This window comes from Ixodes scapularis, unplaced genomic scaffold (assembly GCF_016920785.2).
Source record: "Ixodes scapularis isolate PalLabHiFi unplaced genomic scaffold, ASM1692078v2 PGA_scaffold11__112_contigs__length_91849675, whole genome shotgun sequence".
In the NCBI taxonomy this organism is placed as follows: Eukaryota; Metazoa; Arthropoda; class Arachnida; order Ixodida; family Ixodidae; genus Ixodes; species Ixodes scapularis.
The window spans coordinates 205,573-223,433 of NW_024609837.1; the positions used below are offsets into that span (position 1 = coordinate 205,573).

The 17,861-nt window shown below is 39.9% G+C and overlaps 1 protein-coding gene across 1 annotated transcript; it reads left to right on the forward strand.

Annotated features, from left to right (window-relative positions):
• Nucleotides 1-402: 402 nt before the first annotated feature.
• Nucleotides 403-16,089, forward strand: LOC121835127 (papilin-like). Its single transcript, XM_042289091.1, has 7 exons — nucleotides 403-460; nucleotides 804-1,010; nucleotides 2,958-3,134; nucleotides 5,389-5,565; nucleotides 7,110-7,280; nucleotides 11,890-12,078; nucleotides 16,007-16,089. The coding sequence occupies exons 1-7, from the start codon at nucleotides 418-420 to the stop codon at nucleotides 16,051-16,053; spliced, it is 1,011 nt and encodes a 336-aa protein (XP_042145025.1). The 5' UTR covers nucleotides 403-417; the 3' UTR covers nucleotides 16,054-16,089.
• The last annotated feature ends 1,772 nt before the right edge of the window (nucleotides 16,090-17,861 follow it).

The following is a 17,861-nucleotide window of genomic DNA, read 5'->3' on the forward strand; positions in this document are numbered from 1 at the left end:
TGTGAGTATCATATTTAAGCGAAGAATCTTTTCATAAACTGCGGAAATCGTGTTTGTCAGAGGCATTTCTTTCATGTAGAATGGTCTTGAGCAAATGCTTTTGTTCGCGGCCGGCGTGAACAATGCAGGAAGTTGACCTCGCGCTATAATTCAGATGAATGTTGAAACTGCGTAACCGCAATGCGTGAAGCAACCCGGAAGACGTGAACACAACGTCAGTTCATGCGCACGTCATGCCGGAAGGGTGGCGTGCGCATGTCCAGCAATTACATTTGATAGTTTTTTTTTTTAATATTCACCCTTGCATTCCATACATATTGCATGTAAAGCAGATATAAACGAACAAGTCTAGACACTAGTACGAGCAGCTAAACTAGTGTCGTAATCGAAGCGCTTGCTATTCTAATTAGTGTTAATATGAAGATAAAGTACCTCTGTATATTCATTGCGGCAGCATTTGGTAAGTTTCACTTTCTAAATTTTTTCCTAAACTTTGCATAAACGTTTTAAACGAATAAGTATGATTCATGAAAGTGCAGAGCTGCTACTGCCCATGGCTATATCAAAAATTAGAAGTTAAATTTCCGTTCGTACTCACATGTAACATTTAATTAACTTTACAGCTCTAATCAAAATCAAACAGAGGTGACTTTTCACCTTGAAAAACATTTCTGTCGCATATCGGCTACACAATATAAACTTGAAACACATATTGGATATATAAGAAATGTATGGATGCATTCTTGCCGTAGTACATTCATCAGCGTCTTCAGCTAATTGATGTAACTGTGTGGTTTTTATAGGTTTTTCTGAATGCGGAACAGGTGAGATTAAAACGGATGTTTGCAAAATGGACCCTCCGTATGAGCTAGGCAAAGCACTTATTGCCGGCTGGTTCTACAATGAGACTATTGACCTCTGTCAGTACTACGAGTTTGGTGCCGCATCCACCAAAAATGAAATCGCCAACAGGTTTTCATCTTTATCGGATGGCAGCAAAAGGTGCAGGAGTAAGTAGTCCTGGAGTATCTGGTTTGAATTTTTTTTTAAACTTCCAATAGATTATGAGGAAGGTAAATCCTATAATTTCGAAAAAACGAAGTCAAAGTAATTTTTATTTTAATATTTTGGATGAAAGCGCTTTTAAATTTTGCATTCGGTACGACACGACAGTTGGAGGATGAATTTGAGAAATTCACGCACAACTAATAACTCAACTTTCTTGCACTTCAGTCGTTCGCGATCTCTAGTTGTTTAGGTGTATGATGAAAAACAGCGCGAAACATAAAAATACAGAGGAGAGATATACATACAGGACAAGGCGCTGTCAGCGCCTTGTCCTGTATGCATTTCTCTGCTATGCGTCATTGTTTTTCGCGCTGTTTTCCATTATGAACGTTCACCAACTAGCCCAACTGTTAATTCTTGTCTAATTGTAGCCGAATGTGATATAAATGTCTATACAACAATTTTTAAAATAAGTAAACGTGGTTGTAATTTTTGATTACTTAATGTCATCGAAATATCGAGTTAGTTTCGTAGCATCCTCGATCATCCGCCCCGGTGAACACCAGCGCACCGGGCTGCGCCCTTTCATCTTAGATCAAATGCACCGGCGCGCACCGTTGCGCACCGGACGTCTTTCATCGGGGGAGCGCACCCTCCCGGTACGGGTTTTCGTTGCCCCATGCGCGCACCAAGAAAATCGACGGTGCACCGGGGTGCAGTCCCATCAGGCATTGGGTCCCGGAGCGAAAATCGAGGAGATGGCAGAAATAGCAGACGCGCAGTCTGTCGAGATGGCGACCATGCGAAAACGAACACGCCTCACAGCGGCACTCGAAGATTTCCTCAGCTCTTCTGACAGTGAAGATGACGAGCTTTTTACCATCGCCGCGATTACCACATATTGCTGCATTGCCAATTAGTTCCCGAAAGTTATGAGTTTCAAGCGTTGTGAGGTGTGTCAATGGTACCTAAGGTACGGCTATTATTTGGTGGTCCTTTTCCTTAAGAGGAGTGGAAAGGCCTGGAAGCACATCTTGAAAATAAATGCCACGAGCTTAATAGCACTAAGCCAAGAAAGTTTTACGTATACAACTCAATTGTAGGACAATTTGCGATATTTATTTTACCGATTTAGATGCTAAGTAACATATTTTAATTGATTGTTCTACTTATGATTACAGTTAGCCCCTATGTTATGTCAATCTGACCGTATAACAGGCCTGCACAAACTACATTGTGAAGCTCTGACGACTTTTCTTTTTAATCAGTGAAAAGGTAAAAAAAGAACGCCGTGTATATATATTTTAAAATGTAAGTGCGAGTAAGATTAAAGTGGGGAAACTAATCAACTCCACGCTCAGCTTGCTTAACGCTGGTCAGCGAGGCTGATGCACATAATAATATGAATAGAACCCGGAAACACCTACACGGAAACATTTTGGAACCAATAAGGCGTCGAATGCGACACCAAAATATCTCAGTTTTTTTTTCGAAGTAGAAAGAAATTATATAAAATCGTTTATTAAATAACCATAGGACATAAACGTGGTTTCTTGTGTTGGAAACCCCCTCTACCAGCTCCTCATACCGATACAATCCTTGAATATTTTTTTGAAAGGTAATTTTAAATACTTTTTGGTGTGTACTTTATTGCGGAAATATTGAAAATACTTTTTAACAGTTTAACAATTTATTTGAGAGTCAGAATCAATTATCGCATTTCTGATGAAAATTTTTACTAATTTGCGTAAAGCACATCACTAAAATTAAATTTGAACTGAATAAGTAACCTCATGCATTTGGAATTTCCAGCTGATGACTTCATTAGACCTGGAGTATCACCTGGGTAAATTACTAATAAAGGGATATGTGATCTATGAAGTGATACGTAAAAAGTAAACGTAAACATAAAATATTTTAGGCACGATATGCGTAACGTTTTCCCACAGGACACGTGCCAAGCTTTTGTTTTGCGACACCAAAGGGAACCGAAAAAGTAGAGCATCCTACCAAGTGGACTTACAATTCAACCAGAGGGAAGTGTGTCAAGTTGTACACGAACGCGGTAACAACCCCAGGCTCTAATGTCTTCGATAATGAAGCTGACTGTTTGAATAGATGCCGAGGTAATAAATATTTTTAACTCCGAAATCATATCTGAGTTTAAGAGGTCAATAAGAATGTCGGATTGCATAAAATATTCTTATCTAACACCCCATTCATCTTTGTATATGCCATTAACGAGGAATATCTGTCTAACTTTTCTCTCTAGCACTATATATATATATATACAGGGTGTTTTTTTTTAAGCTTAACAGATTTCTTTAAAAAAAGCCGTGAAAGTTACATTTATGCCGCTTGTGGAGGTGAGTTATACGGCCAGGGGGACATATTATAGGGAGCTAATCGTAACAACCAGTCGTCTAATTAATTGAAATTCGTTAATTAACTTTTCAATTCATGGAAATAGACATATAATTTCAACTAGAAACTTGCTCAGCGTCATCGAAAACCACTAAATCAGGCATTTTTAGAAAGACTTTGGGCGCTTGAGAAGCGTAGTATTGACCACTCGTGGAGCAGGTACAAGGCTAGATAAGAGACGGAAAAGTCGCGCGGGCGCTTTATCGCAACCGCTAGCTTTGTACCTTCTCCACGAGTGGAAACTTTAGTGCACTACTACGCTTCTCACGCGCTGAAAGTCTTTATGAAAATGACTGTTTCAGTGGTTTTCGATGACGCTGAGCAAGTTTCTAATTGGAACCATATGTCTATATTAATTAATTAAAAAGTTAATTAACGAACTTTATTTAATTAGCCGACTGATGGTTGCGATTAGCCCCCTATAATATGTCCCCCTGGCCATATAACTGACCTCTTCAAGCGGCATAAGTGTAACTTTCATGGCTTTTTTACAACAAATCTGCTAAGCTTAAAAAAAAAGCAAAACCTGTATATGAGAAAACCACGAATAACTTGTTGCACCTGCTTAAATTATTCAGTTCACGCTCTAAGCGTGACAATCTTTGGTGGCGTCAAAAGTACAGATTGGCTTAGTTGATCGTATACATGAGAATAAAATGAAGTTTCTTTATAGTCAGCTTGCCACTTTCGTGCACTCCATGTAATCTTATTTTTGCTAAAGCTATAATTCACTTGGGACGAGTTAGAGCAGCTAACTGTGTTCAACCAGAAGCCCGAAAGTGACCCCCCCCCCCCCCCCCCTCCGCACCCGGCTTCCGCTATGTTTTACACACTTTTTACTGCTCGTAGCGTAACCTCAAAAATATGTGACGTAACCGGTGAGATGACAACGCCCAGACCCTGTTGATGCGAGTTGGTTCGGGGTTTGGGGTTTGTAATATGCGACTGTTTACCAACGATATCAGAGTTTTTCGTGCTCTTTGACGCAGGTATTACGGGAATATTTAAAGAAATGAGAATAGTACGTATTTCAGGCATGATCGCACTATATGTCAGCACTTGTGAGACAGCATCAGTTGTATCGCCGTAGTTGTCGGGATTTTCTGAGGTGTTCGAGAATGAATAGTGCTTTTAGCATAATGTTTTTGCATTCCCCTAGCTTTGTTTGCGCGTAAGCGTCTGTGAGATTTAAAGCGAAAGGTGTTGCATATAGATGCCAGGGGAAAGCTATCATAAGCACACAAGTTAGTATTCGCTTGTATGCTCGCTTCTGTGCTTATACAGGAGAGATGACGATCCTGTGAAGTTTGACTCTCAACGATTTCTTTTAATCGATGATTTGCAAGACTGCGGTATAAAGATGTGTTTTCACAGCATTTTCTTAATTCCGCAGAAATATCTTTTAAAAGCGAAAATGGCGTGCACGCACAGGCAATACAAAAGGTTCGATCCATTAATTTGAAAATAGTTAATTACTGACTTCGATTGACCGCCTCGAAGTTATAGAGCATTTAGGCCACTATCGCTGAGCGGAGACTATTAAATTGTTGGCCACGTATTTTAGTGAACGTAATGAACTAGAACATATTTCTTCGAATGCGATTATATAGATTCTATTTGCTTTATTTAAAAAAAAATAAAGCCGCCGGGGACAGACTCTCTACAAACTAAAACTATAACTGTTTTCGTTCAGTCGTTTTGAGTGCGAAGGCGTACGAGATGCTCCTCAAAATTTGACACCTTTTTTGACATCTATGGAATTCACAATATTTCATTGCATATTAGTAGTAATTACGCAAATATATATTTTTTTTCTTTTCATGTGTAGAAGAGCGCGCTCTGCCTGATTTCTTGCTACTTTTGTGTGTTTTTTTTCTCTCCGTGATATCAAATGATGACCTCATAACAATTGGTTTAATTTCAAACTAAAGTTCACATAACCGCCTTTTCTTACAGATCCCGACTTCGGTCCTTGTGCACAGCTACCTACTGATATGGGATGCAAGGGAAATGGCACCCGATATTATCGGTACAATCGAACTAGTGAAACTTGCTATCTTGATACCAAATACCGTTGCCAAGACGGAGACAACGCATTCTTAACCCTTAATTCCTGCTACGCACGTTGTGGAAGTAAGTGAAGCCCTAGCTGATTCATGTTTATTTGCTTTTTTTTTGCTTATCATTTTTGAGTGAATGTCTGATTCGATAGTTATTAACCCTTGTAAGAATATATAATAAAGCCAGGTGAATGCCGAATAATATCAAGAATGCGGTGAGAGGTTTTATAAAGAACCTAAAATGAAACCTTCTGAAATCCCCCGAACGGCATCAAGCGTTTCGCCAAAAGGCTTAGCATTTATTGAGTCTGATAAAACTATGTCACCTATAGCTTAAGATCGGATGTCACCCTGGAATTTCCAGAAGGTTAATTTTTAACAAATATTTGTAAACCCATTTTTCTTGTTACTTTTTTCTTGTTGCATACAAGTGCTTTTTTCGAATTTAAAGTATTTACAAGCACATATATGTTCGTGACACTCCCGTTTACTGAGTATTCTGCAGGCAAGAAATATTTTCAGATCATACCTTCGTCCATTTTACAGCATGTTTCCAAACGTCACCCTAATTTTAGTGAGCCTCCTAATATGCGAATATACGTTCTCATTAAAACATCACCAAAACTTTAAAAACAGCATTGAACCGGCAGGAATGCTTCCTAGGAGATTACGTTTTCGCTCATTTCCTTTTGGTTTTGGGCTCAAAAATACCTTCATCATTTTTATAGCGCGTCCGAAACTACTAGCTTTGTTTAGCTAACGCTTAGGAAAATAAAGTTAGCATTACGAACACCACTTTACATGGATTGAAAAAAAAACAAAAAAACAGAACAACCCGTGCAATATGTTACTACGGTTACAAAGAGACCGGCCTGAAAATCCCTGAGATTTTGGGGTTCTGCGCGAAGCGTGCAAAGGAATTAATGCAGTTGAGTTAAATCTTGTCTTACCTTTTTGAGATAAAAAAGCCTTCTGTCGTCATATAAACTACGTGGCTGACATACCATTTTGTCGACTTTCGATATCTTGGTACCTGTGTAAAGTTCTGTAGAATATTGTTTATTATTTTGTTATCTACCTTATAATGTAACTGCAGTTTTTGACGGTGGTACAAGTGCGAACTGGAAGTTTATTATATATAAAACAGTATGTTTTTTTTATGGCGGACTTCGAATTGTCCCTACACATTTAATGGCAAAGTAAGTTGCCTTTTTTTTATGAAGGTTAGTGCTATGTTTATTGGCTATAATGACAGCTGTTGTACTAATATATTCTTTGTAGAGAAGAATCAACACCTTCAAACTTATATTGTTTACTAGCATAAAGCAAGGCCTCTAGCGGCAATATACAGCCTGTCTGTTCTTGCAAGCTTAAAGCTTGCTAAAATTTCACGAAAACAAAACACGGAAAAGAAAGTGAGTCACCACAGGACAGGGCGTACAAGCTACTCATAATATACTTTGTCACCGTCAAGGCAACAATCTATTCTTAAAACAAAACACCCTTTGGACTACTGTAGTCATTATTACTTGTCATTGAACGGCGGCTGAAGTGGTACTTCGATGATTCTAGCTTGAATGCATAATACATATGTTTTATTGCGCTTTATTCAACAAGGATTCGTAAAGAATAAATGTAAGCTGCCTGCCCAGGACCTCGGCATGTGTAGCCAGTATGGCAAACGATTTATGTTCGATCGAAATGACAAGACATGCAAGGAATACTTTGGTTGCGATCATCATGGTATCGGCTTCTACAAGGAAAGCGACTGCACCAATGCATGCAAAAGTAAGTCATATATATCGTATTACATGTCGTTGACCTAGTTGCAACATTACAAGTGGACACTTTAATCAAAGGCGGTCATGTAGAACTTCTAACTGATAAACATTTTTTTAATGTCTGAAATGCTGCGTCATGCCATGTAATCATGTACTATACCTATCTTGAACAGGCCACGTGTAAATAATAATATTAATAATAATATTTCATTTATTTTTTGTGCCCACAAACAACTTTACAGTCTTCACAGTGGTGCACGTAATACAAGAGCCAAAGATTGCTGAAACACAACACAAATCGTCTTGCCATATATAGGCGATAGATATCCATTCGCGAACAACCAAGATAAAATCCTTAAGGGACATGAACATATTCAAATGCCGTATTTTATTGAAGGTCAACTGAATCCGTGACAAAGGGGACATAAAAGTTGAATAAAACGTTGATAAATTTCTTCTAACGCTTGACGGAACATGGAAGTCTATGGATCGTAATAGATATTCATCGAATTACCATGGCCGTGGACAACTTTGTGAATATACATAAAATCTCTAAACTGCCTTATTACGCAAAGCTTTTGTGGGCGAAATGTCTTAGAATGTTTTATAACGATAAAAACGCCCTCTTCCAATATTGCGGTTGTACACTATTCTTATCATTCGTTTCTGTAACTTTTCGGTTGGAGTTGCCTGTAATATAGATAAAGAATTCCAGGAGACCGAGCCAAATTCTAACCGTTATCTACTAGTGACTTAAACAAATGCAATGTACAAAATGGCAATGAGACTTAGCAACATAATCGAGAAATTAAGCCTATCACTGTGAACGCAGCATTAACGGGTTTTAATATTATTAATATTATTATAAACGACAGTTAGAGCCGGGAACGACATGTTGAACAACAGTTGTGTAAAAAGATTAACACGAAAGACTGGAAAAGAACCACACACGCACAAGCGTGCACACGTAGAGGCGCGTGCACGCACACACGCACACACACACCAACACACAACGAAACGAGCTTATATTCTTCAAAGTAGAATCATAATGCTTAGTTTATTTGAATATACTATGAACTTATAGTTTAATTAATTGTTTCATCTTGATAGCTACAACAGTGTAAGACCTCAAAACTTGACGTGGTGATAATTGAAGTTAAACGAAGCGATAGAATTGCACCAGACAATATTACATCTTTTGATATTAATTTCTATTTGAAAATACTGAGTACCCTATATTTTCAGTCCTGAATATATTGCGGTTCGACTGATGTACAGTTCAAGTATTATTTATTGGAAACCTAGATAAGAAGTTGTGTTAATCATCGGACTAAGGAGAGTTTAACAGAAATACATGTTTTTATAAAAGGCGCTTGATTTTATTTCGGACTGTCATTTATAAAAAGAGATGGTGAGAGAAGAGTGCTGTCGTCACCATCCAATTACCAGATTCGGCTGGCATTAGATGTGAGGTAATATTTAGGGTAAGTTAGTTCACAATTTTAGCCATTAATTTTGGGGATCATGTGGGAAAAAATATTGCCGCTAATTACAATAAGAGGCCAGACCATATTAAAGAATTCACGAAATTGTAATTTTTTGTTTTGTTTATAAAACACTTGATACATTTTTTTTTTGCCCCACTTTAAAATTCAGCTCAAAAAGAGTGTCGCGAGACCTGCCCACAATGATGTTTGGTAAAGCTACTTGGTCGTTTCAATCATGTTGTCACTATCTCAACTAGGGATGTCGCGAACCACCCTAGGTTCGATTTCGAAAGGTTTCGATATTTGCGAAGCGAACTGAGGTTCGATTTCGAAGAATTTCGATATTTTCGTACCGACCGAGGTTCGAATTCGAAAAATTCGCAACTTTTGACCACAGCGGAGTTTCGAATTCGAAAATTTCGAAGCTTTCACGGTTTCTAAAATTTCGAATTCGAATATTTCGAATATTTTTTTACTTCAGGTTCGATAAATTCGAAGATTTCGAAATTCTTTGGAAAAAAAACTTCGAAAACTTCGAACGCTTCGAATTTTTATAGACATGAAGTTCGAACAATTCGAAGATTTCGAATTTCTTTCTGCATAAAGTTCGAAAAGTTCGAAAGTTTCGATTCTCTTTTACGCTAAATTAAAAAAAAAAAAAAAAAAAAAGCTTCGAAGATTTTGAATTTCTTTCTAATCCAAGTTTTCAAAGTATGAAGTCCGATTTTCAAGTTTTTCCACAGTTTCAGTTTCAAATAACGTTTTCACGACTCACTGGTTTTCACAAAATCAAGTTTAGAGAAGTTAGGGTGCGATATCTAGATTCTGCGAAGTTGGTCAGGCAATTAAATGAGACGACGAGTGCCCCGGGCGTGCTAGAATATTTGCCAGTGCAGAATTGTGACCGCCAGCCGCCGGGGGGGTCTTTAGCCTGCATCACGCAGTAGTGATTACACGAACACACTGTTTTACGAGACTCATCCAGTTCGAAACGGCCAGGGGCGAGCAGGAGGTTGAGGCTCAAAAGAACCTTGAAGCGACCTGGCAAACTAGCTCGCCACCCCTTGCACGCTGGTAATCCGATCCGGTGAAGTTTATAATTGTCCTGGAGGTTTATTTTCTGGGACGGAGGAATCGCCTCGCAAAAAGCACAAAAGCCGACACAACTCGAGGTCAAGGAGCGTTCTACCATACAAGTGGCGTCGGAAGAGGGAAAACGGGGGGAAAGAGGGTAGCGGGGGGGGGGGGGGGGGGCTGGCTTCAGTTCTGAAATTATTTATGCATATGTGTAGCTACTGTCGCTCTTCACTGCATAAAACGTTGCGTAGACGGTCATTGTTAGAAACTCGTTGTCAGAAGGCACTACTCGTCACATGCTTAGTGGTTCGGAACTTCAAAGCTGTCTTTTCGACCTAAATACCTGTGCCGATAATAAAAAAAAAAAAAAAAAAAAAGAATAAATGCGGGATTAAAAAGCAGGAGAAAAACAAAACTATCAAGAATTCGTCGGAAGTGTTCTATTCTTGCATATTCAGAGGTTCAGAACTTCGAAACAAGTTTCTTTTACCAAAATGTGTACAGGCTAAAAGAAACACGTCCCAGGAACGTGAAGCGAAAAAAAAAAAAAAAGTTTTCTTTTAATGACGTGCTGAACTTAAACACTATTAGATATGTTCTGTCTTTGGTGTTAATTTAAATGCGATACCTCAAACAACTTAGACGAAAATAAATATCAAGTTTAGGTCATAATTGCATGCAGATACATGTTTGGACATTTCTTCGGAACTCACGTTGAATAACAATCATCACATCTTAAGTCGACACTTACCTAGGATATACATAGATCATTCTTAAAAATGTATACCATAAATAGCTCCGGCTGCAGCGTGCTTCAAATCTGGCACAAATGATAATCGTCAAAAACCCGTCGTCCTTCCTCGCCCCTTCGGGGATTTATTTCTTTAAACCTAAGCATGCCAGAACATTGAAATAAACGACATTGTATTTCGTAAGGAACGCAGCACCGCGTGTAAAAGTTCGAGAAAAAAAAATTACGAATGTACCCCACTACTTGAAATCAAATGAAACCGTCCGCCGGTCTTTCGAAGTTCGACGAACGTCGAACTTTTACCCTAAAAGTTCGAAGATCGTCGAACTTCGGACATTTCAAAATTCGAAAGTTCGAAACTTTTCGAATTCTCTTGATAAATAAGTTCGAAAATTCGAAATTCATCGAATTTTTTGGTCAGTCAAGTTCGAAAGTTCGACAAGCATCGAACCTTGCAGCGCAATAAGTTCGAAAGTTCGAAAAAGATCGAATTTTTTAACCTAATAAGTTCGACGGTTCGAAAAGCGTCGAAGTTCTTAGCTTCACAAGTTCGAAAATTCGACCTCCGTCGAATTTTACGATATAGACAATTCGAAAAATCGAAATCTTTCGAACCTTTCGAACCGCTTGATTCGATCATCGAAACTTCGTTTCGAAAAAAGTTCGCGGCATCCCTAATCTCAACAGAGTGTCCATAGTGGATGCGTGGACGACACTAGGAACGACTTGACCGAAACAACTGCGTCACTCTTTTAAGCGTCATTCTTTGGCAGGGCTTGCGGCGCTCTTTTGCGAGCAATTCTTAAATCGGTCAAGGAACAGAAAAACTATTCGGTTAATATTTTAAAATTTATTGACCTCTTGCAAGTTTTTTTTTAACTAATCTGACCTCCAAAGATGATTACCGTCTATACTTCAATTAAAATGCGACCGTTAGACCAACAATTAAAACGTTAATTAACAGAGTTTAATTAATCAGTAAACGTACCCTGACGATTATTTTATAGCATAATACTTGTCGCACTTAATAAATATACTCGGTAAAGACCGCTCTCGTTTAGCTTTCATCTCCTCTAAAAAGTTGTTTCACTTAAAATCAAACGCCTTTTGTATGTAAATAAATCATTACAATCTAAAATATGCATAAAATACAATAACATCAGTTTGCATTGAAATCGGATTTAATTAATTTATATATCAATTGGCATCAGTGAGAAACTAATGAACAATTAACAAAATACTGTCCGTCGTCATCCCGTGCTGCAGCAGCGACTCACCGCCTTGTTTACATTTGCTTGCAGAAGACTTAGACCGCCGCTGTCTCATGAAGCCCGATAAAGGGATACTGGGAAATTTGATAGGAAAAACCAGGTGGTATTATGATATAACTAAAAATGAGTGCGATAAAACTAAACAAACATCGGTCTCGAAAGGCACCGGCACAACTAACTTATTCGCTTCTAAGGAGGAATGCGAGAAACTTTGCAAGCGTAAGTGAAACAATTTATTCCGATTATTGTTGCTTCAGTATAGGATTCATGGGATCTACAATGGGTAAAAGGCATCATGCTTCAGTGATATTTAAAGTGTTTAAAAATGCGTATCTTAATAAACACAATAAACATAAATCTAAATTTCGGCAATTTTAATTGATATGTGATATAGTTTATCCAAACCATTAAAGAATAATGAAAGTATCTGCCAAATAAGATATAAAACTGCTAACCCCTACTTGGTGAACTATTTGTTATTCAAGGCCAGCAACGTGACATTTTAGGGTGATCATCATTGGTATTCAGAACATGCGATGATCTACTTTTTATTATAACAGAAGTTTTGTTTTTTAGAAAACATATGAGCTCATGAGAAATCAGATAATGATTACTGGCTGAATAGCGACGGATATAAGGAACGAGAACAATCCCGTCAATAATACTGCCCGCGTACGCTGCCAAATGGGACATGCAGGGGGCAATGTAAAGGGTGGCTACAGCGCATTGTACGCTGCAAAACAAGTCGCAAAAAAATTGGCGCCTGCAGGTACAAAATTCAAACTTTCACCGGTTGTGCTTTGACGTTGTCTGTGGTACCTTCAGAATTTTCAAGGCGTAGTTCTCTTCCTGTAAAAATGAGACCAATAAGCTAGACAAAGCAAACGGCTAACGTGCTCGCAGAGGACCGAATTTTGAATTTATTTTGTAGTGCCATCTACCAATAGGCGTAGCGAGCAGACAACAACCCAGGGAGCACGCGAAAAAGACGCGTAACTTGGCACAAGTTTCGCACTCCTAACGGCCTAACTTTGGCCTAATGCGGTTCTGCTGTAGGAAGTTAGTTAATGCCAGAGTCCTTTCTCTGACGGTTGTATGGCGTTTCTCTGGCTCGCCACATAATTACCAAGGTATTGGACTTAAGCTAGTGTTGCCACGTATAACCCCCAAGAATCAGCAGTGAAGCCTAAACTTGACAGCTTTAGCAATTTCGGTCCCAGATTTTCACATTAGAACTCAACAACCAAAAGCAGACCATATTGCTGGCACGTGTTTGCTGATTTAGGCCCAAATATGCCAGATGACAGCAAAACTACCAGCGGCGAAGCCAGACGTTGGCTCCTGTATGACAGATGGGCCAACATAAAGAAACAGTGGCCAAAGAACGACAAGCGTGGATCTATTTTTGATTCTTCGGGATTTTTAAGGTCTAAATTTCCGGACAAAAACTAAATTTTGGCCTAAAAGAACTGTACTACCGGAGATATTGCGTCATCTGCTCGCTTCGACTTGCGGCAGTTGGCGCCACGGGTGGCATTCATCATTAAATCGGTCGTCTACGAACTTGTCCACAGTTGACAAGAAAAGATTGTAGGCATTAAGTTTTACAGGAAGACGACTCTGCGTTGAAATTTCAAAGAATACAGATGCCTGTCTCAATGAACATTCTGTTAAATTTCGAGTTTTCTATGTGCAGGCGCCAATTTCTCGGGCTCAATTTACAGTTGTGATCCATGCAGTCACCGCATAGACCCTAACTGCCTCAAAAGCATTGTTTAAACCCACCATTTGATATGTGATTTACCAATCAACACTGCATAGAAATTAAATAAGGCTAAGATAGCCATTTTTCATAGAGGTCGGTCTTGATACAAGTCTCGATAGTGTCACGAATGACAAATGATGGGGCGGTGAATAACTGGATAAACTAAACGTTTCAATGGGACGAACTTGTGCCCAAAACAAAATACAAGAAGGTTAGCGTCGAAGGTGTCGATGTCGGCGAACAGCAGGATCGAGCGGTGGGGCGAGACTAACCCGGCTCGCCATTTGGAGTCCCTTATGTACCCACGTGGGGTTTTGGAACATTCGGCGTAGAACGTTCGGCGCGTAGAACATTCGAGAACATTAAATTGAAAACAAAAACGAAATAAAGGGCGCTCCGCTCCGGGAACCGCACCCGGGACTTCCGCACGAAAGCTAAGCACGGCAACCACTCGGCCACGCACGCGTTCGCTCGGCAACGCGCGTGGCAATATAAGTAATATGTATATTTTTATAGGAAGCCTTGAAAGAAATCCACCGTTAATATAAAAAGCAACAAAAGCAAAAAAAAAAAGTTAATATAAAAAGCAACAAAAGGAAAAAAAAGGACTACGACTATTTATATTGGAGTCGGCTAAAGCAAGCTCCCGCATATAGTCGTTCACTACTGGGTTCCAAACATTCAACTAAAAAAATTAAATAAAAACTATTAATTTGACTAGAACACTAATCTTAAAGATGGCACTACACATATTCACAATTGCAAATATGAGTTCCGTGCTTAAATATAGAAGGCATGAAACGCTGGAAGTAATTTTAATTGAAAAACGTTTTACATAGCTGAATTTATCTGAATAGACTAGTGGCAGTCCTGAGGAAATGTGACTTACTTTCTGAATGAGGAGCCTCAAAAGGATTCGTTGTGGTGTTGACCGGGTAGCCTCGACATTGACGCGAACATTGCTGACGTTTCGTGGAAAATGTGGATACAACAGCGAACCAGATATAAGCCGGAATTCGTTCCTTCCATAAAGTTCCGAGAGCGCTGGAATCACGTAGCGTGGACGCGTTCTCACGTGGTAACATAAAAAAATAAAAAAAATTAATAAGTCTTATTTTTATGTAAAAACAAAAACAAAAAAAAAAAAAAAAAAACTACTTAGAGGTTTTATGTTGCAAAAGCCTGAACCGGATGTTCCCAATACTCTCTACAGCTTCCTCAGTAGACCTGTTGGAGTACGTACAGCGCCACGACGGCAGGGAATTTCGGGAAGTTTTGATACAGATCCGCGCTTTCACGTTCCGTCTCAGCGACCGCCGCGCCAGCAGCAGCTGGTCGCGCAACCCTCCGCCATTAACGTCGACGTCGTTGGCGGCGATCGTATCTATGCTGCCTGTGCTACTCAGTTATTTGGATACGTGATGCGTCGTAACTTACCTTCACGTTTTGCATTGTCACCGAATCCACTTATTCTCCACCGCAACCGTGGAAGGGTTCGACCAGGTTTTACAAAGCGTTGGTGTAGCAGTCGACGTAGGTGGTACAAAGGAGAGGGACGAGAAAGGGGCAGCCTCACAAGCTAGCGAACGTGATACTTTCTCCCCTATCTCCTAGCGCTCATCCGACTCCGGTGCTGGAGCGTTGTTGCCTTGGTAACCTGCGCCTGCTCGCGAATGCCACGTGTTAGGGGGTGGAAAGACGATGGGAGGGGCGTACAGAGGACTCCCACCATTCGTCGCGCGGTGCACACGGCATTTTGGGGCATTTGCAAAGGGTCTATTGACACCTCGACCCTTAAATTAATATTTATATGGCTAGCGAATCAGTCATAATTATTAAATAATTAATTAGGCTGGATAAATATACTGTCAGTATAACAAAGGAGTTGCTAACAACAAATGGTGGGTTTCATACAAAGAGAGGTCCGTTTTTTTTAAATCTTGGTGCACGTTAATTGGCGCATGCTGCATACGCTGTACCAAATAGGTAAGGAACTATCAGAGAGGAGAGCGGTAAACTATAATTGTGGTGAGCATGAATTCAGATTTACCTTCGTGAAAAGATAAAGTGCTTAAGATGGAACTTTAAAACTTGTACTATCTTTAAATGCCACAAAGCATGACCTAATCTTTACGTTTACCAATAATGTAATAGATATATAAGCACATGATCATTATATTTAAAATATCATACGTAAATTAAAAAAAAAACGCAGGCTATATAGTGCTAGTGCACACCTTAAGAAAAAAAAAAAAACACGATCTCTTTGTGTGTGTGACCATTTTTTTTTTGTTCCCAAGGTTCGGGCTATCAATATGTTGAGTTTTCACAAGCTTGCCTATGTACTTTATATCAATTAAATTGGTTTGCTACATTTTCCAGGTGTGCACAAGGCTGCTGAGTCTTCGACAGAAGAAGAGGAACTCTAAGATGTCTCAAATAAAATGTCATTGTAATTTCTTCAAAACTCTACACTTTCTATTTGTAAATTTAAAGTAATTTTAAAATAAATCTCTGACACAGTTTCGGAATAATCATGGCTAATAGACAGTTCCCTTAAAACATCTTGTCATGTATCGACTTTCACCTTAATAGTAATTCGAATCATGAGCTCAGTAGGTTGAAGTAATCTAGAACTTGCAAACATGCACATCATACTGCACAACATCGGGGAGACAATCGAACTTGATTTAGCGCAACTCTAAACATTACCGAGTGCATTCTTGCAAAAGCAAGTAACCTTTCACTTTATGATAAAATCCGAAAATAATGAATAAGGGCCGCGTGGCCGTTGTCACCGACAGCTGGACCACGTAATCGCAAGTAATAAGGTTGTGCTTCTCGAAAAAATACGCGCACAAGGAGGTATACACGACGTTTCGGGTGGACGCCCTTCTTTAAGTGTGTTCATTGGCGTTGCAGAGCTGAGTGAGCGTTGCCCGGTACTTTTAAATTTAACATTGACTAACATTCTAATTCTTTAAAATCATTCTGATGAAAATTGGGTACTTACGCAGGTAGATATTTTTCCTGCTTGACCTGCTAGCCGTAGCGGAGAACATCGTAGAGGGCCAGGCGAAAACGTGAGGTGTTTTCACAAGCACGTGTAGTCAACGCTCATCACAGTCTAGTGCCTGGGTTGTAGCTAAAGCTGTCTTTGTCTGTACCCCAATAAGTAACTCGCACTTTGCTGCTTGTTTCGTAACCCTCACTCTGCTCTCAGTGTGCAGCCTTTGCAGCCCAAGTCGGCGAGCTGCAAGGCTAACGTTTCTTCCAAGGCCTCGCAGATGTGGCAGCCCACCCCCGTTATTTTTTTTTTGTTTTCTTTGGATATAATTTTTTTCTCTATATTTAGCTCTTTACCTCAAACGACGTCATTGAGAGGCATGTGATTTCCATTGTGTGAGCTTGACCGTGATTGAACTCTATGTCAATGGCAAGTCGTCTGCTCCTTGCGGACGACTTGCGGTGACGTCAGAACGACGCCGAGCTCTGATTGGTTTTGATTGAAAGGACGGGGGGTAGACCTCAAAGCTTGGTGCCTTGAGGTCTACCCACTATTTCTTTCAATAATCCAGTGAGAGCTCGGCCTTCTGACATCGTCTCAACCCCTATGCAAGTAGCATACGAATTCGCGCTCCGCATAAACAATGGCCCCCCTCTCGTCTCGAGCTCACTACCGCCATCTGGTGCAAACATTTCCCACCTTCAGGTTGAATACACCCGACAGTTCCCGCCGGCACTCCCAAGGCATCACTAGCTGTCCACGGCCTTTAGGATTCGTCCCATCCTGCAATGAGGGCCAAAGCTACGGGGACGCCCAGGTCCTATCACAAGCCAGTTTGAAATCACGCGGTTTGTCACTCCGACTGGCGTGTCGGTGAGCGAGTCTCGGGCGCTATGATGCACGTCGAAGCAACACGTAACACTTAACTGGCTCGTGATTCTCTTTAGTTTACCCCAGGGTGAAGCCACGGTGGTAAAGTAACTAATTAGAAGGATGTAAGTTACCGTAATCAGTTACAGTTTCGGTATCTAAATATGAAAAGCAGCTTTCCCAAGCTTCATCAGCACTCGCGGGAAACGGTTTTCTCTAATCCAGAATTGTTTGAACTGTCCGCGACATGTAGAGCAAAAAGATATCTCCTGACGTTCCTGACAGTGTGCCCGAAGCTCAAGAAGTCGGATTGTCGAATCTTAACGATCGACGGTTGCTCCCTCTCTAAACTAAGCACCA